General features: G+C 47.6%; 1 protein-coding gene across 4 annotated transcripts in view; it reads left to right on the top strand.

Moving 5' to 3' along the window:
- Window positions 1–21,005, top strand: part of LOC121273355 (RNA-binding motif, single-stranded-interacting protein 2-like) — a 228,835-nt gene that overhangs the window by 145,618 nt on the left and 62,212 nt on the right. For all 4 annotated transcript variants that reach the window (XM_041180531.1, XM_041180534.1, XM_041180532.1 and 1 more), the window contains exon 3: window positions 20,898–20,956. In XM_041180531.1, the coding sequence (XP_041036465.1) occupies window positions 20,898–20,956 (59 nt within the window). The remainder of the gene's footprint in view (window positions 1–20,897; window positions 20,957–21,005) is intronic.

Consider the following 21,005-nt stretch of genomic DNA (forward strand, 5'->3'; position numbering starts at 1 on the left):
CGGTGTGACGGTGATATAGAGACCCGACCCCGGTGTGACGGTGATATAGAGACCGTACCCCAGTGTGACGGTGATATAGAGACCGAATCTCGGTGTGATGGTGATATAGAGACCGTATCCCAGTGTGACGGTGATATAGAGACTGTATCCCAGTATGTCGGTGATATAGAGACCGTACCCCGGTGTGACAGTGATATAGAGAACGTATCCTGGTGTGATGGTGATATAGAGACCGTATCCTGGTGTGATGGTGATATAGAGATCATATCTTGGTGTGATGGTGATATAGAGACCGTACCCCAGTGTGACGATGATATAGAGACCGTACCCCGGTGTGACGGTGATATAGAGACTGTATCCCAGTGTCACGGTGATATAGAGACTGTACCCCAGTGTGACGGCACTATGGAGACCATATCTCGGTGTGACGGTGATACAGAGACCTTATCCCTGTGTGACGGTGATATAGAGGCTGTACCCCGGCGTGGCGGTGATATAGAGACCGTACCCCGGTGTGATGGTGATATAGAGACCGTATCCCGGTGTGACGATGATATAGAGACTGTATCCCAGTGTGACGGTGATATAGAGACCGTATCCCGGTGTGACGGTGATATAGAGACCGTACCCCGGTGTGATGGTGATATAGAGACCGTATCCCGGTGTGACGGTGATATAGAGACCGTATCCCGGTGTGACGGTGATATAGAGACCGTATCCCGGTGTGACGGTGATATAGAGACCGTACCCCGGTGTGACGGTGATATAGAGACCGTACCCCGGTGTGACGGTGATATAGAGGCTTTACCCCTGTGTGATGGTGATATAGGGACCATACCCTGGTTCGATGCTGAAGTGGGTATAATTAATTGTTCTTTGAGCCCCATACTGTCATTGAATGCCAATTGGATGGACAACAAACATCTCGACAGAAGCACCTTCCGTTACGCTTGTCTGACCAGAAGGAATGGTTCATCTTGTTCGGTGAATGTGTTAAAAAGAAGCAACTTTTCCCAAAGCTTTCTCTTGGCAGAGCAGCCATGGTTCTGGCTCTGAGCCAGAATGGTCAGAGCTAAAGGGGAGCCCTATTAGGAGGTGGGAGTGGCTGCAGACCTCTGTTCCTGCCATCTCTCCCACTGCTGGTCCTCATACTGTGTGAATCATGTTGAAAACAAACATTCCCAGTGTAGTCCTCAGTAGCAAAGAAGCTTGCTGTTAATGAGGGAGGCCCAGGGATATACGTATGTGTGTGTGTGTGTGACTGTGTGTGTGTGTGTGTGTGTGTGTGTGTGTGTGTGCGTGTGTGCGTGTGCGTGTGTGCATGTGCGTGTGTGTGTACACGTGTGTGTGTGCGCGTGTGACCATGCGTGTGTGTGTGCGTGACCGTGCGTGTGTGTGTGTGACTGTGTGTGTGTGCGTGTGCATGTGTGCATGTGCGTGTGTGTGCGCGTGTGACCATGCGTGTGTGTGTGCGTGACCGTGCGTGTGTGTGTGTGTGTGTGACTGTGTGTGTGTGTGTGTGTGCGCGTGTGTGTGTGTGTCTTTGTGAGACTGTGCGATGTGCTTATGTCTACACATATGTGTTGTGATGCTGCCTTGCTCACACTTGGCTGTCGCTATGACTGGGTCTATCTCACGGCAAATCAAGAAGACTATTTGCTGGATCGGCAGAAAGAACTTATTATTTATCTCCCCGCCGGCTTAAAATGCATTTAAGCAGAGCAGGTTGCAGTTGGCAGGCTCCTAAAAGTGGACCCTGGGGTGACGGAGGGGAAAGGATTGAGGAGGCAGGAAGGGGTGGATTGTAACTCAGGCCTAAGCAACACTCCTGTATTCTGGATGAGGAATGGAGAAGTGGCTGAGAGTGAACTGAAGGGGTATTCGTTCAAAGTGTTGTCCTGTTTGTTTTCCCTCGTGTTCTTGGGTATGCAGTGTGGCAATGCCCATTATTGCTCGTGGTCATATTTCTTCCTTACCCCTCCACACCCCCTCCATTCCTCCATTTACTCTCCTCCTCTCCTGATGACACTGCCTTGTTCTAGGGTGCCGTCCCTCATGTGCCATTTGCCCGCCTTGCCCAAGTGGCCAATCCTCCTCTGTCATGGGCCGCGCAGCCTGACATTACCAGAAGTGGGAGCCCTGGCTGATTCATACCCTCCCCCAACTCAACGGCACTGAAGTCAATCCTTGCTACCCCCACGGTTACCTCAAATGAGATTAGCATGGAGCAAGGATCGAACGCAAGCCTTTCCTCTTCTCTATGGAGCCGTGGCCTCTCCTGCAGCATCTTTTAGCATTGGGAAAGGTGTTTTTTTTGATGGAGGGAGAGGCCTGCTACAGCCATGTTGGCAAGAAAAGCAGGGTTGTCAACTCTGATTGGATGTCCTCCTGGAGGATTCATCACATGACCCTCCCATTCCCAACTGCCCCCTCCCCCCCCCAAGATACTCCTGCCATTGGCCCATCTTCTGGGCAACACCGCCTTTCAGCGGCCAATTGGAAAATGAGCTGACACTTTGACCCCCATATTTACTAGAGGGATAGCAGCCTTTGTCAGCAGCCAGGAATGCTGGGATTTTGGAGGTCCTGCCGAATTTACCAGCAGGGCCTGGTTCAAGCTTTTTTTTACCTTGCCAAGTCCCTCTTGACAGCTGGTGAGATTGAGAGGCCGCCTGCTGAGTGGGAAAGCCTATGGTGTAAGGCCATAGCCAGAGGGCTCACTGGGGTCGACGCCCCCCCCCAGCAACAGAGAAGGAGTGGGCGGAGTGAGCTAGCGGGTTGGGGGGGGCGATGGTGGTGGTGTTGGTGGGGAGGGGTGGTGCAGGCCAATCGTGGGAAGGCTTGTTTGAGAGCTGGTGGGGGGGAGGCCGAAACACTCCCACTCCTGGCCCACACGCAGTGCTGGAAAATACTTAGCTGTTGGATCTAGCAGTTCCCATCTCCTTTGACCTGTCAGTCAAACAGTCTGTACTGTTTTCTGTACGGTCTGTGCAATCGGGGCTGTACCGTTGGAGCGGTTTACACCTGAACCATGCTGGGACGAGTGTCCTTGCAAATCACATAACTAGGGAAACAGAGAGAGCTTTAACCTAAACAGGAAGGGCGAGGGATCAAGTTTTGGTAGAGGTAGCAGTTCAAGATGTCGAGTCAAGACAGGAGAGCAAAATAGTAATATGAGAAATGAGGTCAGAGAATGGCAGGAAGGGACAGAGAGAAAAAACCTAAGAATACATCAATAGTCAAGACTAGATGTTACAAAGGTAACAAAAAGACAAAACTGAAGACATGTAGCATTCAGAACAAAGTAAATGAATTGAAGGCCCACATTGAAGTAAATGAATATGATCTCATAGCAATTATGGAGACGTGGCTGCAGGGTGACAAAGACTGGGTCCTTAATATTGAAGAGTACCTGACATTCAAGAAGAATAGGAAGCTGGGGAAAGGTGGAGGGGTAGCGTTGTTAATCAAAGCGGGCATTGGTGCAACAGTTAGAGATGACCTTGGTTCAGGAGATCAGGATGTAGGATCGGTTTGGGTGGAGATGAGGAACAGGGTAAAATAGTCATTGGTGGGAGCAGTCTACAGGCCCCCTAACAGTAGCCACAGTGTAGGACAAAGTATTCAAGAGAATACGTTGTGATAGAGGAACGATAATAATCATGGGTGATTTTAATCTACACATAAGCTGGAAAAATCAGATTGGCAGTAGTAGCCTGAGGAGTTCTTAGAATGCTTTTGAGATAGTTTCTTAGAGCAGCATGCTCTGGAACCAACCAGAGAGCAGGTTATATTAGACTTGGTATTGTGTAACGTGACAGGATTAATTAAGACCTCAGAGTGAAGGCACCCCTAGGTAGCAGCGACCACAATATGATTAACTTTTACATCCAGTTTGAAAGGGAGAAGAGTGGGTCTAAGATGAGTATCTTAAAGCCAAATAAGGGCAACTATGTGAGGATGAATGCTGAGCTAGTTGAAGTGAACTGAGAAACCAGGCTAGAGGATAGATCAATAGAGAAGCAGTGGCAAACATTTAAGGGGATATTTCAGTGTCTTCAGAATAAATACATTCCTATTATAAAGAAAAATTCTAAGGGGAGGACCCACCATCCGTGGTTAACTAAAGAAGTTAAGGAAAGCATCAAACTTAAGGGAAAAGCATACAACTCTGCAAAGTGAGTGGCAGGACAGATGACTGGACAGAATATAAATAATGGCAGAGAATGACTAAATCATTATCAGGAGGAAGAAATTAGAGTACGAGAGGAAGCTAGCTAGAAATGTAAAAACAGGTAGCAAGAGTTTCTACAGGTATTTAAAAAGGAAAAGAGTAAGTAAAGTGAGTGTTGGTCCTCCAAAGAATGACAATGGGGAGTTAATGGTAGATAATAAGAAAATGGCGGAAGAATGAACAAATATTTTGTTTCTGTCTTCACTATGGAGGATACAAAAAACATTCCAGTAATTGCTGCAAATCAGGAGGTGAACGAGAGAGGAAGTTGGTGAAACTGAAATCACTAGGGAAGTGGTACTGAGCAAATTGATGGAGCTGCAGGCTGGCAAGTCTCTGGATCCCGATGGATTATATTCTTGGGTCTTAAAAGAGGCGACTAATGAGGTAGTCGATGCGCTGGTGTTAAATTTCCAAAATTTCCTAGATTCTGGAAAGGTTCCATCAGTTTGGAAAGTAGCAAATATAACCCCTCTATTCAAGAAAGGAGGGAGACAGAAAGCAGGAAACTATAGGCCAGTTAGCTTGACGTCTGTTGTGACGAAGGTGTTAGAATCGATTATTAAGGAGGTTATAGCTGGGCACTTAGTAAAGCTCAAGGCAATCGGGAAGAGTCAGCATGGTTTTACGAAAGAAAAATCATTTTTAACCAATGTATTAGAGTTCTTTGAAAGAGTAACATGTGCTGTGGATAGAGGGGAGCCTGTAGACGTACTGTACTTGGATTTCCAGAAGACATTTGGTAAGCTGCCACATCAAAGGTTATTACGGAAAATAAAAGCGCATGGTGTAGGGGGTAACAGATTAGCATGGATAGAGGATTGGCTGGCTGGCAGAAAACACAGAGTATGCATAAATGGGTCTTTGCAGGGGTCTGTGCTGGGGCCTCAACTTTTTACAGTTTACATCAATGACTTAGGTGAGGGGAATGAAGACTTGGTAACTAAATTTGCAGATGACACAAAGATAGGTAGGAAAGTATGTTGTGAAGAGGAGGTTGCAGATGGATACAGATAGGTTGAGTGAGTGGGCAAAGATCTGGCAAATGGAGTTTAATGTGGGAAAATGTGAAGTTGTTCACTTTGGCAGTAAGAACAATAAAGCAGAGTATGACCTAAATGGAGAACGGCTGCATAATTCCGAGCTGCAGAGGGATCTGGGTGTTCTGGTACATGAGTCACAAAAAGTTAGTACGCAGGTACAGCAAGCAATTAAAAAGGCTAACGGAATGCTATCCTTTATTGCGAGAGGAATTGAATATAAAAAGTTAGGATGTTATGCTTCAGTTATATAGAGCATTGGTGAGACCGCATCTCGAATACTGTGTGCAGTTTTGGTCTCCTTATTTAAGGAAGGATGTAAATGCATTGAAGGCAGTTTACTAGATTGATACCTAGAGTGATCGGGTTGTCTTATGAGGAAAGGTTGGACAGACTGGGATTGTTTCCACTGGAGTTTAGAAGAGTGAGGGGTGATTTGATTGAAGTATACAAGATCCTGAACGGCCTTGACAAGGTGGACGTGGAAAGGATGTTTCCTTTTGTGGGTGAGTCCAGAACTAGGGGGCACTGTTTTAAAATTAGGGGTCGCCCTTTTAGGACAGAGATGAGGAGAATTTTTTTCTCTCAGAGGGTTGTGCGACTTTGGAACTCTCTGCCTCAGAAGGCGGTGGGGGTGAAGTCATCGAACGTTTTTAAGGCACAAGTGGATAGATTCATGTTTGGCAAGGGGATCAAAGGTTAACGGGATTAGATGGTAACGTGGAAATCAAAACACAAGAAGATCAGCCATGATCTTATTGGATGGTGGAGCAGGCTCGAGGGGCCGAATGGTCTACTCCTGCTCCTATTTCGTATGTTCTTATGTTCCTTTCCTCCATCCCTAATATTTTCAAAGAAAATTAAATCTGCTTAACTCTCAACTTTTCTTTAAGACGTCTCTACGATTTTCCTTCTGGCTGTTGCAGGTTGCTGAAGATTAATCTGTAATTCCCAGGGACTCCAAGGCATTCCTGGAGGAATTGGCAACTCTAAACAGAAACATTGTGGTTCATTTCTAACAAAGTATGGACTGCATAGTAACAGACCATTCAGCCCAACGACTCTGTGCCAGTGTTTATGCTCCACATGAGCCTCCTCCCATCCCCCACTTCATCTCACAGCATGAACATATCCTTCTATTCCTTTCTCCCTCATGTGTTTATCCAGCTGCCCCTTAAATACATCTACACTATTCACCTCAACTACTCCCTGTGGGAGCAAGCTCCACATTCTCACCACTCTCTGGGGTCAAGGAGTTTCTCCTGAATTCCCGGTTGAGAATGAGTGACTCTCTGATGTTGATGATTTGAGGGACATTAGTTCACTGAGAGGCTGCGGCATTTGTCCAGGGGTTAATGTTTAGCAAAAATTGGAGTGTATTTTTTTTTATTCATACATGGAATGTGGGCTTCACTGGCTAGGCCAGCATTTATTGCCCATCCCTAATTGCTCTTGAGAAGGTGGTGGTGATCTGCCTTCTTGAACCGCTGCAGTCCATGTGGTGTAGGTACACCCACAGTGCTGTTAGGGAGGGAGTTCCAGGATTTTGACCCAGCGACAGTGAAGGAATGGTGATATATTTCCAAGTCAGGATGGTGTGTGACTTGGAGGGGAACTTCCAGGTGGTGGTGTTCCCATGTGTCTGCTGCCCTTGTCCTTCTAGTTGGTAGCAGTCATGGTTTTGGAAGGTGCTGTCTAGAGAGGCTTGGTGAGTCGCTGCAGTGCATCTTGTAGATGGTACACACTGCTGCCAATGTGTGTCGGTGGCGGAGGGAGTGAATGTGGATGGGGTGCCAATCAGGCAGGCTGCTTTCTCCTGGACCTTGTCAAGCTTCTTGAGTGTTGTGGGAGCTGCACTCATCCAGGCAAGTGGGGAGTATTCCATCATACTCCTGACTTGTGCCTTATAGATGGTGGACAGGCTTTGGGGAGTCAGGAGGTGGGTTACGCGTCACACGATTCCTAGCCTCTGACCTGCTCTTGTAGCCACAGTATTTATATGGCTAGTCCAGTTCAGTTTCTGATCAATGGTAACCCCCAGGATGTTGATAGTGGGGGATTCAGTGATGCTGATGCCATTGAATGTCAAGGGGAGATGGTTAGATTCTCTCTCGTTGGAGATGGACATTGTCTGGCACTTGTGTGGTGCGAATGTTACTTGCCATTTGTCAGCCCAAACCTGGATATTGTCCAGGTCTTGCTGCATTTGGACATGGACTGCTTCAGTATCTGAGGAGTCACGAATGGTGCTGAACATTGTGTAGTCATCACTTCTGACCTTATAATGGAAGGAAGGTCATTGATGAAGCTGCTGAAGATGGTTGGACCAAGGACACTACCCTGAGGAACTCCTGTAGTGATGTCCTGGAACTGAGATGATTGACCTCCAACCACCACAACCATCTTCCTTTGTGCTAGGTATGACTCCAACCAGCAGAGAGTTTACCCCTGATTCCCATTGACTCTAGTTTTGCTAGGGCTCCTTGATGTCACATTTGGTCAAATGTGGCCTTGATGTCAAGGGCAGTCACTCTCACCTCATCCGCTCTGTGTGTAAGCTGTGGGAGAGCAGCCTAGACGTGGCACAGCGTGTCAACGGGCAGGGAACGGTACCCACCACCACAACAACAAGTCACATTTAACTTAGACCCTGAACAGGAAGAAACGTCTCAAGATGCTTTGCAGCTAGACCAGGCACTAAGGTAAGGGGGAACAGAATTAGGGTTAGGTTACCAAACACTCGTGGCAAAAGAGATGAGTCTTGAGAAGAGTTTTGTAAAGGAGAAGAGCACAGTATGGAGAGCCAGAGAAGGAATTCCAAAGAATGGCAGCCAAGGCTTTGCTGCCACTGATGAGAGTGGGGCACAGTCGAAGGCCTTAGGCTTCCCAGTGCTGAGTGACATACTTGGTTCTGAAGTTCAATGCCCCATCCATGCAGACTTCCCCAATGCCAGCTGGAGTGTGGTAGGGACTTTACGATGAGGACACAAGGATCCTCAGTCAGGGGCAGAGGGTGGTGTGCGGGCAGAGCAGGTGTGGAAAAACCAGCCAAGGATCCTGCCCTTGGTCATCCCTCCAGTGATTACCCCCCACCCCCATCTCCACGCCTGCTGATTGAAAGTCTCGAGGTGCTGAAGTCAGTTGAGGATTGGCTCAGGTGGAGTTGTGACACCCCTGCAGCTGAATAGCCAGATGACACTCACTGGCTTGACCCGCACATGAAAGAACGATGCTTGAGTGAAGCACTGGAGGGCAAGGGGGCGCTGGGGTGGGGGAGGGGTTGACGATGGCACCACCACCCGCTTAAAGAAGAGCTGAAAGGGCTTGCATTGGTATGGCGCCCAGGACATCCCAAAGCAAATGAGCACCTTTCGAAGTGTCGCTGCTGTGGGAATGTGGGGAAAGAGTCAACACCTTGCGGAGGGGAGATAATTGGATCCCGTTTCGGAAACTCGAATGAGCTTTTGTCTTCAGGAGGATGAGCAGCTGCAGCAAGGCTGCTGCCAGAGAGCACTGTGCACTGATAGTCAGTACAAGACATGGTTATCAGCATCTGTCATGTGAGTGTGCACCAGTTCCTTTATTACATTCCGAGACTGGTTGTCAGCATTCCTCAGTCCTGATCCACAGCAGAAGTTTTTTCTAAAATTTCCTTTGGAAGAGAGAAGGCACTCGCATTTCTATAGCAACTTTCACCTCCTCAGGACATGCTAAATTGCATCTCCCAGCCAGCAAATTGCATTTGGAAGTGTTTTCCCACTGTCACTGTGCAGGTACACGCAGCAAGCAGACAATTTGCGTGTAGCAAGCTCCCACAAACAGCAATAAGTGACCAGACGATTACATTGAAGTTACAGCACAGAAACGGGTCACTCAGCTCACCAGGTTCAAGCTGGTGTTTCTGCTCCTCACCAGCCTCTTCTTCCTCTCACCCCCATCAACTTCGCCCTCTATTCCTTTCTCCCTTGTGTGCTTATCCAGCTTCCCCTTCAATATATCTACGCGATTCACCTCAAACGCTCCCTGTGCTAGCGAGTTCCGCATTCTCACTGCTCGTCCATTCTTGTGGCATTGATTGCCCGCATGTGAGTGCCACCAGCTGCGCCAAGGCCCATACTTTGACATAGCGTCTATACCCAGAGATGGTAAGCCAGCACCCTCCAAGCAGGTGTCTGGGCAGTGAGTCAGTGAAAACAGTCAAATAGTCCACACTGCGCACTCTTAACAGGAGACACTGCAAAACGCTGAACGTCCTATTCCACAGGGTGCACAAAAGACTTGTAGCCTACAGCGTGGTCTCTCACTGAGCTTCCTGTGGCTTCCTCTCACAGACCGGGGCTCAGGGCACAGTGCACTTGTAAAGGCAGGAACAGCGTCTGAGGAAAAGGTTAATGGGCAGTGCTCTAAGGGTTCTCCATCACATGGTTTTGCCCACTTGGCATCATTTTGACTTGGTCCAGCTCTACGGAGAAACAGCTTTCAATTCTTGGATTTGCCCTGGAACAATAGAAACCTATTAAACACAAACGCTAAAGGAGTGTAAGCATTTCACTTCCCTCTGCAGGTCAGTTCATTAAATTTAAGTCTTGGCCTTTCACGCATTTGCCTCAGCAAATTGCCAGCCATTTAACTGTGTTGGCAGAGGTGGTGGTGAGCTGCCTTCTTGAACCGCTGCAGTCCCTGTGGTGTAGGTAAACCCACAGTGCTGTTAGGGAGGGAGTCCCAGGATTTTGACCCAGCAACAGTGAAGGAACGGTGATATATTTACAAGTCAGGAGGGTGAGTGACTTGGAGGGAACTTCCAGGTGGTGGTGTTCCCATGTGTCTGCTGTCCTTGTCCTTCTAGATGGTAGTGGTCGCGGGTTTGGAAGGTGCTGCCTAAGGAGCCTTGGCTCCTGCAGTGCACCTTGTAGATGGTACACACTGCTGCCAATGTGTGTCGGTGGTGGAGGGAGTGAATGTTTGTGGATATGGTGCCAATCAAGCGGGCTGCTTTGTCCTGGATGGTGTCAAGCTTCTTGAATGTTGTTGGAGCTGCACTCATCCAGGCAAGAGGAAAGTATTCCATGATGGTGGAAAGGCTTTGGGGAGTCAGGAGGTGAGTTGCTCTCCACAGGATTCCTAGCCTCTGACCTGCTCTTGCAGCCACAGTATATATATGGCTGGACCAGTTCAGTTTCTGGCCAATGGTAACCCCAGGATGTTGATAGTGGGGGATTCAGTGATGGTCATGCCATTGAACATCAAGGGGAGATGGTTGGATTCTCTCTTATTGGAGGTGGTCATTGCCTGACACTTGTTTTGTGTGAATGTTACTCGCCACTTAGCAGCCCAAGCCTGAATGTTATCCAGGTCTTGCTGCATTTGGACATGGACTGCTTCAGTATCTGAGGAGTTGTGAATGGTGCTGAACATTGTGCAATCATCAGCAAACATCCCCACTTCTGACCTTATGATGGAGGGAAGGTCATATGGGCCTAGGACAATAACCTGAGGAACTCCTGCAGCCACGTCCTGGGACTGAGATGATTGACGTCAACAACCATAATCAACTTCCTTTGTGCTAGGTATGACTCCAACCAGCGGAGAGTTTACCCCTGATTCACATTGACTCCAGTTTTGCTAAGGCTCCCTGATGGGTCAAATGCTGCCTTTGTCTCTCACCTCCCCTCTTGAGTTCACCTTTTTGTTCTGCATCATTAGTGGACATTCAAACAGCCTTGTAGTTTACCAGAACAAAAGTTCCTGAGCGATAATCCTGGGGTAATATCCCTAACTAACAATGGTACAGGAACGCCCACCATCACCAACTTCTCCGGTCAATGAAGGATAGACAATAAATGGGGCTATTCCTGTGGTTGCCATAGACCCCAAGAACATTTTTTTTAAATAATGCGGGTGACTGCCCATTATCATTGTAGGACTGAGGATGGGAACCTAATCCGTGTGAAATACATTGTGGGGGGGAGCATCTCAGTGGTTGCGCCTACCCAAGGAGCTCCACATTGCTGACATCAGCAGAAGCAAAGAGTTAAGAGTACGAGATGCTGCGAGACAGCTTGATCCATGAAGAGAGAACAAGTCCCACAGCTTTCTCAGGCACTGCTGTGTCTCGTAATAGCCAATTCGAACTACATCATGCAAGACAAAAGAAAAAAGACGTGCATTTATAAAATGCCTTATCTCATTTCTCCAACTTGAGAAAGCACTTCACAGGCAACAAACTACTTTGACAACCCCACACGGTTGATATGTTGGAAAATACGGCAGCCATTTTGCACACCGCAAGATCCCTCAAACAACGATGAAGTGAACGACCAGTTGGCCTGGGACCTTTTTTTGGGGGGGATCTCATTTGTTGGGAGATGAATGTTCGCCAGGACCCCTACTCCCCTGCCCTTCTTTCATGGAATCTTGAATTCCGTCTGGACAAAAAATAGCGGTTTAACTTGCCACCTGAAAGAGGGCATCTCCAGACAGGGCAGTGGCTCCCACAGTTGTCCACAGTCCCTCTCAGACTGTGTGCCGTCCATGGCTCAATTGGTAGCGCTCTCATCTCTGACTTATAAGATTCTGGGTTCGGTCTCCACTCCAGGACTCAAGCACAAAAATCAAGGCTGGTGCTCCAGTGCAGCACTGAGGCAGAGGTGCTGTCCTTCAGATGATGATGTTAAACTGAGGCCCTGTCTGTCCTCTCTGGTGGATGTGAAAGATCCCATGGCCACTATTTTAAAGAAGAGCAGGGGAGTTCTCCCCTCCCAGTGTCCTGGGCAATATTTATCAACATCACAAAAGCAGGTTATCTGGTCATTATCACATTGCTGTTTGTGGGAGCTTGCTGTGTGCAAATTGGCTGCCACGTCTCCTACATTACAACAGTGACTACACTTTGAAAAAAGTACTCAATTGGCTGGAAAGCGTTTTGAGACGCCCAATGGTTGTGAAAAGTGTTATATAAATGCAAGTCTTTCTTGCTTTGTCATGATTACACGAGTATGAAGCATTATTAATGAAGTCATCGTGGATATAAGCTGTTATTTAATTAAGGAGATGGATAGGTGAAGGTGTGTCCTAGAAATGTCATTTTAGACTTTTCTCATCAGGTATTTTTCCCCTTCTTCTCCTGAAGGCTTTGATTCCTACAGCGATTAAAATCAGGGATGCTCAAGAGTCCAGAATTGGAGGAGCGCAGATATCTCTGAGGGTTGTGGGGTTGGAGGAGATTTCAGAGATAGGGAGGGGCGAGGCCATGGAGGGATTTGTAAACAAGGATGAGAATTTTAAAATCAAGGCATTGCTTGACTGGGAACCAATGTAGGTCAGCAAGAGATGATGATTGAAGGGTTTTGGTAGGACATTAGCAGCAGAACAGACATTCTGAATGGAGATGTGGAGAGGGGCGGTGAGAGATGATCCATTGGGAGAGTCTCCAGGGTATATACACTGCGAGGGGTGAGCTGGACAGGGGTCGGGGGAGGAGATTGGAGGATTTGGCCCCAGCAGGCACACTGTGCAGGAAGGTCAGTGAGAGAGCAGGATGGGGCAATTGGAGTTACTGTTTGCGAAGAGTCGGTGACAAGTGCTCTGATGGGCCATTTGGAGAATGAACAAGGAAGCTGCCAGCTTAACTCAGAGGGAGTCAAGCCTGAGATGGCAACAGAAGGCAAGTCAGATTATCGAGGAGTACTGACGGGTCGGCGTAGGGATTTAAGAGGGCAGAGTACCCAAGGGAGGAGAAAAGAAAGGGGGCATGACAACAGGAGAGAGAGGTCTCAGAGGGGTGAAGAGAAAGTAAGCAAAGAAGAGACAGAAAAAGTGCGGAGTATTGCAGTGATAGAACTGTACACAGCATTCTAAGTCACACCAATGGTTCATACAGTGGCAGGATTGCCTCCAATGTTCCGTCTAATTTCTGTTTGCTATGCATTGCCTGCTTATTGCACCGCAAGGCCCCTTTAAGATTGACACCCAGCCAGGCATGTGCATATCTTAAAAGTACCATGGCTTGTATGTGCCCGGTTTGTTCCCTGTGAGGCACATTCTAGATTACTGCCTGTCTGTACACCCACGCAGCTGAGAGGGAACATGGATTCCGTCATTATATTGACCTTTTGTACACCAGAGTTGCTTCACTCACTGCTACCGAGTATTGCTGCGGTTGCTTGCATTTATTCTCAATCAGGACACCCAGATCTCTCTCATTTTACAAGCACTTTGTTTTCTTTCCATTTAACTAATAGTCCCTTCCGGGGACTTGTTTGCATTTTTTTTTACATTGAATGTCACCTGCCCAATTCCCAAGCATCTCCAAATCCTCCTCCAGTTTGTCCTGCCCAGTTCTTGAGCGTCTACCACCTTCATTAGCTGTGTATCCATTGTGCTTGCAGCTCCAAGCTCCAGGTCATTTGTGAAGGTATCAAACAAGAGAGAGCCCAAAACAGAGCTTCACTGCTAACACTCCCCCAGGTTGACAACAATCCATGGACCTGCACCCCTCTGGGCTCTATCAGTCAACCAATTACATATCTATTGTAAAATATTTCCACTGATTCCCACTCTTTTTTATTTTCAGTACCAGCCTCTGCAGAGGATCTGTGTCAAAGGCCGTACCGCAATCCAAGTGTACCACATCCACTGCCTTATCCCTGTCCAGCTCCTTTGTCACACCCTCAAAGAAAACCAGTAAGTTAAATATCAAGACCTCCCCTTCATGAGTCCATATTGTCTATTTTTTTTTTACGATTTTATTTCTAACCAACCGCTCCGTGCTCTTACCTTTAATAAGCGTTTCCGTAGCTTGATCCACGATGGATGCCAAACTTTACTGATCTGTCATTTCCTGGGTTATTTGTGCTACCATTTTTAAAACTGGGAGGAATATCTGCCTTTCTCCAGTCCCCAGGCACCTTACCAGTATTCAGGAACTTCTGGAAGATTTAGATCAGTGTTCCTGCATTTTCCTCACTCAGTCCCCTCTTCCGTGCCGTAGCTAATGATTCTATAGGAACCTCGGATGCATATTATCTGGCTCCTGAGATTTATTCACCTTACATTTGCACAGCTGCTTGCCAACCATGCTGGTTGTAATCTGAATACAGTTGTGTCAAGATTTACCTCTGCAACATGATTGCACTCCCTCTCCAGATCAAATAAATTACTTGTCTCCTCATTGTTAAAAACTGAGATCCAAAAACTTAATAGTACTCTAGCAGCCTGTGTAGTATCGGTTGACAAAGCTTCACCTGATCCCACTTTTTAATATAACAAAATAATTTTGATATTCTTCAATTATCTCCCTATATTCAATATGAAAGTTTTCTTTGAAATGTTGCTTTTGCTATTGAATCTGTCTTAGCTGGTTACCCGGTTCTCGTGTTAATGGTACCCGCTCATGGTGCTAGTTTGCTGTCAGCATCCGGTGTCAGTTTGTTCCCTGTTTGCTTGGTACCTGGCTGTGGTGTTTGGTTGCTGGCTAGTTTCTAATATAGCGCCAACCTCGCCCTAATCCTGCACTAACTTGGTAACCCTGCCATAGAGATGGCTGGTGTGGGGATTAGGAAGAACACACTGTTATAGTAAGGGTATGGTTGGGAAGGGGGGTGAGTGAGACACCTCATTGGAGTGGAATAGAGGAGGATAAAGGCACTTATGTCGAGCACAACAGCCTCAGTGGTGCCATTGGGCTCTGTGAAGCCAGTGTTGTGAAACCCTGCACACACCAGAGAGAGGACTATTGGTGCCAGCTGCTACTGCCTGCTATTTGGAGTGCCGTTTCCTGATCCCTGGTCTTATTGAAGTTCAGTGGTGATGTACGTGGCTAGCAACACGGAATCTTAGGGTGGGTCACCAGCAAAAGCACAACATGGAACAAGAGCACAATCCTGCAGGCACTGGAAATCTGAAATAAAAGCAGAAAATATGGGAAATACTCAGCAGGTCCGTGGTGAGAGAAACAGAGTTAATGCTTCAGGTTGATGACCTCTCTTCGGAACAAGACAAAGTTAGAGATGCAACAGGTTTGAAGCAAGTAAGGAGGCAGGGAAAGGACAACAAGGAAGATAGAAGAGGATCGGAACAAAATGGAAGGTCTGTGATCGGGTGGAAGGCTGATGAGATTAAATGAGGAAAGAGATGTTGGTGCCAAGCAACAGGGATGGTGATGTGACAAGAAACAAAAGATGGACATAGAGGAGGTGTCAAAGACACCAGCAGAACTATCGCCACCATCTGCTGTCCAAGAAAATATGTGCAGTGGTTATTGTATGAAATTGTTGAATTCAGTTTTGATTCCTGGCAAGGTGTGAAGTGCCTCATCGATAAAGGAGCTGCTGTTCCTTGAGCTTGCGTTGAGCTTCAATAGAACAGTTTCAGAGTACGAGGACAGCCATGACATGACACGTGATCTGAGGCTGTTAAAATAAAAGGGACTGGGTACACGATGCCAACACAGCCAATTGCTGAGTCAGTGGGCAAATTCTCTTCAGGGTGGTGGCCATTCAACTTCCCCTGTGCTCCAGATGTTGACATTTGAAGCTTCTCAACAAGTCGACCTCCCAGCATGACTAGAAGCCAACAACCTGCCAAACATCTGCTGATACCAATGGTGCGATTATTGACTAATCCCACTCCCAACCAGGCCAGACTGGCATTGCTGTGAGCAGGGCCGACGAGTAAAGTTGGCAGAGGCAGTCCATTCAGGGTCCCGCAGGTTTCTTTCACAGCTGGCGCAAAGGTGGTTGGCACAGGATGGCGATCTCAGAATGGCAGTGGCACGCCGATGGGCCCCCCAGTGGCAGTTTTCTAAATAAATAGACTCTTTGACTATGATATTGGCCAACCTTCCAGGGATGCCCCTCTCAGCTGAGTGAAAGGAGGGCCAAAAGAGGGGTCCGGTGCCATCAGGTTTCGCTTGAAGTTGGATGTCACTGGGGGCTGGGCTGGCAGGAAGAAGGGCCCAGCGGCTTATTGAGGTTTGGATGCAAGCTGGATTATTCAACACATCTGAGAAGAAACTAGATAAATATACAAGGGAGAAAGGAATAGTAGGATATGCTGATAGGCTGAGATGAAGTAGGGTGGGAGGAAGCTTGTATGAAACATAAACACCACCATGGACAATTGGGCCAAATGGCTCTGTGCTGTAAATTTGATGGAATTCTTTGGAATCTTTAAAAGGGGGGAATGTTGGCCAGTAAACCAGCTCGGAATCTTACTCCAACTCGCTCGCCGGTGACCCCTGCCGGACCATGCAGAGGTACACAGGACCGGTCTGCAATGCCCCTTGGCATCAAAGGTGTGGAGGTGAAGGATGGATTCCCGGGCCTACACTTGGACGCGGAGCTGAGCCGGCAGTTCAGGGAGAGTAAGTGCAAGTGGGGGGAACAGGACTGCGCCTCCTGTTCAGGAGACAAAGCCTGGATCAATCTGTGGCCACTCGCACGAACTTGGCTGTTGGCACCATTAATCACCGGAATAAACTGTAATGAACACCGAGCCATTCAAAAAGAACATGAGATCACACGGATGCCTTTGCTTGAATGAGTCATTCAGGAAATTTATACGCACTCTCGAGGCTGCAGCTGACGAGAACAGGAAATATTTTTGCACGTGATAGGACTTATTTATAGAGCCTCCTGATTCATTTAGCTGTGGTAACCTTTTCCCTCCTAGGAAGGGGGAAAGCATTTGAAGCAAATTGCTTGCTTTAAGCATAAGAACATAAGAAACAGGAGCATGAGTAGACCATTCAGCCCCTCGAGCCTGCTCCACCATTCAATACAGTCGTGGCTGGTCTTAGGCTTCAACTCCACTTTCCCACCCACTCCCCATTTCATTTGATTCCATAAGAGACCAAACATCTGTCTATTCCAGCCTTAAATCCATTCAATGATGGAGCGTCCACAACCCTCTAGGGTGAAGAATTCCAAACATTCACAGCCCTTTGAGTGAAGAAATTTCTCCTCATCTCAGTCCTAAATGATCAGCCCCTTATCCTGAGACTGTGCCCCCGTGTTCTAGATTCCCCAGTCAGGGGGAAACACTCTCTCAGTATCTACCCTGTCAAACCCCTTCAGAATTTTTATCTCATGCAAACCTGTGTGGCACATGGTAGGTCATCGATGGTTGGGCAAGGGGGAGAGGAGGAGGGGAAGCACCTTGAATGCATTTGCAGTGTGTTGATCTTCTGCCCTTTTGGGCGTGATTCGCAGCGATGTGCCCACCGGCGATGGTTTCCTTTCGATCTGTTGCTGGTGCCCACCAGAATTGGATGGCATGCTCAGTTGAACGGACTGCTGCTGGCACCCCTACCCCACTGCTGTTTCTGCGTGGCACTCTGCTGTATTCCCACATGTTCCCATGCAGCACAAGCTCCCTGCACTAACAGTACAACTTTGACAGGTCCATGTTGTATACCCCACTGTTTGGCATCAACCCTTTGTGTCAGCCCAGCTCCTGTTCATCATGAACTTGTTCATCATTGCTGTGTGACAGGTCTATCCTGAAGCCTGTCTCACCTCTTGCTCTCTTCCGCCTGTTGTATGTTGCTATCCTCCAGTGCTCCTACTGTTTCTTATGTCTGCACTGGGTGAAAACTAAGATGTTTCTTTGCGCACGTTACCCACTCTCATTCTCGCTCTTACATCTCCTGCGCTGGTCAAGAAAGTTTGGGTGATACAAAGGCATTTATTTAAATTCATTTTGAGGATGTGGGCGTCCTGGCTGGGTCAGCATTTATTGCCCATCCCTAGTTGCCCTTGAGAAGGTGGTGGTGAGCTGCCTTCTTGAACCGCTGCAGTCCATGTGTTGTAGGTACACCCACAATGCTGTTAGGAAGGGAGTTCCAGGATTTTGACTCAGCAACAGCGAAGGAACAGCGATATATTTCCAAGTCAGGATGGTGAGTGACTTGAAGGGGAACATGCAGGTGGTGGTGTTCCCATGTGTCTGCTGCCCTAGTCCTTGGTTTGGAAGGAGCCTTGGTGAATTCCTGCAGTGCATCTTGTAGATGGTACACACAGCTGCTACTGTGCATCGGTGGTGGAGGGAGTGAATGTTTAAGTTGATGGATGTGGTGCCAATCAAGCGGGCTGCTTTGTCCTGGATGGTGTCAAGCTTCTTGAGTGTTGTTGGAGCTGCACTCATCCAGGCAAGTGGGGAGTATTCCATCACACTCCTGACTTGTGCCTTGTAGATGGTGGACAGGCTTTGGGGAGTCAGGGGGTGAGTTACTCGCTGCAGAATTCCCAGCCTCTGACCTGCTCTTTTGTAGCCACAGTATTTATATGGCTGGTCCAGTTCAGTTTCTGGTCAATGGTAACCCCCAGGATGTTGATAGTGGGGGATTCAGTGATAGTAATGCCATTGAATGTCAAGGGGCGATGGTTAGATTCTCTCTTGTTGAAGATGGTCATCGTCTGGCACTTGTGTGGTGCGAATGTTACTTGCTACTTGTCAGCCCAAGCTTGGATATTGTCCTGGTCTTGCTGCATTTGGACACGGGCTGCTTCAGTATCTGAGGAGTTGCGAATGGAACTGAACTCTGGGAGATACATTGTGTTCTATGCTTTATACTAATAGTCAGGGTTGCAGTCAGGTGGGGGGTGAAGTGTTCGTGTGATCTGGAGAGGTTGTGTGGTTTGGTGGTGGGGTGAGGGTGGACTTGAGGTGTTGTGGTGAAGGAGTACAGGGAGGGCATTGGGGTGGGGGCTGCGAGAGGGCTATAAGAATCGTGGAGAAGGGCGGTGGGATTTTGGAGTATGAGGAGAGGTATTACTGTTAAGCGAGCTGGTTGGCAGTGGTGCCGTTTTATGCAGGTGGCGCCAGTCTGTACGCTGGCTGTAAGAAGGGGATGGGATGTGGGCACATTGGGAGCAGGGAGGGAGCTGGGATTGGAAATAGTAACGTAGAGAGGGCCGCTGCAAGGGTGTGGGAGAATTTCATGTACTTTATATCATGGCAGAATTTTGCCCTTGACATGCGGGATCGATAGGTCAGGAAGCCAATGAAGGCCCGCCCAGCGTGATACGCGAGGAGGGGGGGATGGGGAGAGGAGGGCGAGCAGGCCTAGTGCGCACTTCACACCTGTGCACGAGAGAGCGCTGAATAATCTCCTTGAGGCATGGAGCTACCTCAGGGAGATGAAGAGTTTGAAAAAATAATAAAGAGCAGGAAAATGTAATGAAACATATTCCCTCATGTGACTCTGTCACGTGAGCAGGGACATGGTTTTGATTAAAAAATGAAAGTTTTTATTTGAGTTTTACTTGCTTTTGGAAACCTCAACCCGCCCATCTGAAGTGCAGCCGCTGTTGTAATATCTGAAAGACAGCAGTCACCTTGCACACAGGAAGCTCCCTGAAGCAGCAATGTGATAATGGCCAGATAGTTTGGTTTAATGATGTTGGTTAAGCAACAAATAATTGGAGAATTCCCCAACTTTTCTTGGAATAGTGGCCTGGGGATTGTTTACCTGCAGCTGAGACAGCCTAAGTTTAACATCAGTAGGGCCAAGGTCCCCTGTTTACACATTTCCCCACACGCTCCTTGTAAAATAAATCATTAAAATGACAAGTGCTGGTGTGACGGCACTGAGTCGGGAATGGACTCTGAGTGCTTTGAAGCACTTAATGAGGTTTTAGTATCTTTAACTGGGACTATGGCGGGAAATTGTGTAAAAGCACTTTGCTCAATTAAAGGCCAGTTCTGTCTCAATGGCCACAGACTGAACAATAATGTCACTTGCCTTTTTTAATTTTATGATGTGCATCAGCAGGAAGATGTGCTCAGTGGGTTAAAGTTGCCCTTAAGGATGTGTTGGAAAATGCGGGTGGTCCATTGCAGCATTGGTTGTTTTCTCACTCGGAAGAGGCCCTGACCTTTAGGTGGGAACCAGTCAGGGGTCATGGGAGGGGGTGGGGCGGCGGTATAGTGACCATGGCCACATGTTAAGTTGAGAAAAGCAACCCGCAGGGATGCAGAGGGTGTGCCCATATATGAATTTGGAAGAAAAAGATTTTCAAGTCTAAAAATATATTAAAAAATATTCAGGATAGAGCCAGAAGGATTGTGGGAAATCAGAGCTAAAGAAACCAATGGCATGTGGTAGAATCAGCCCATCAGAGGTAAGTAGAAGAAATAGGGTTCGAATTGGCATCAGCGTAACAGAAAACAGAAGACTTTCATTTATGTAGCACCTTTGGCTGCCTCAAGATGTCGCAAAGCTCTTTGCCACCATTGTAGTACTTTTTGAAGTGTGGTCCCTGTTGTAATGTAGGAAACACAGCAACTAATTTGTGCACAGCAAGCCCCCACAAACAGCAATGTGATAATGACCAGACAATCTGGTTTTTTGCGATGTTGTGGCTGAGAGATAAATTTTGGCCAGGACCCTGGGGAGAACTCCACCGCTCTTCTTCGGATCGGTCCCAGGGGATCTGTTCCACCCACCGGACATTGGCAGAGCGAGCTCCAGTTTAACATCTCACTTGAAAGATAGTATCTCTGATAGTGCAGCACTCCCTCAGGACTGTACTGGAGTGTCAGCCTAGATTACCTTTTCTAACACTGATTTAAACTGCTATGTCCACCATTTTATTTCTAAATTTTTCTTTCCTTTGTAACAGGTACGGAAAAATAGTCTCCACAAAGGCCATCCTGGACAAGACAACAAACAAGTGCAAAGGTAGGAGACTCTACTTCTCCACTATCTGATATTAAAGGTCTTAGAAGGC

Source organism: Carcharodon carcharias, chromosome X (genome assembly GCF_017639515.1).
Source record: "Carcharodon carcharias isolate sCarCar2 chromosome X, sCarCar2.pri, whole genome shotgun sequence".
Taxonomy (NCBI): Eukaryota; Metazoa; Chordata; class Chondrichthyes; order Lamniformes; family Lamnidae; genus Carcharodon; species Carcharodon carcharias.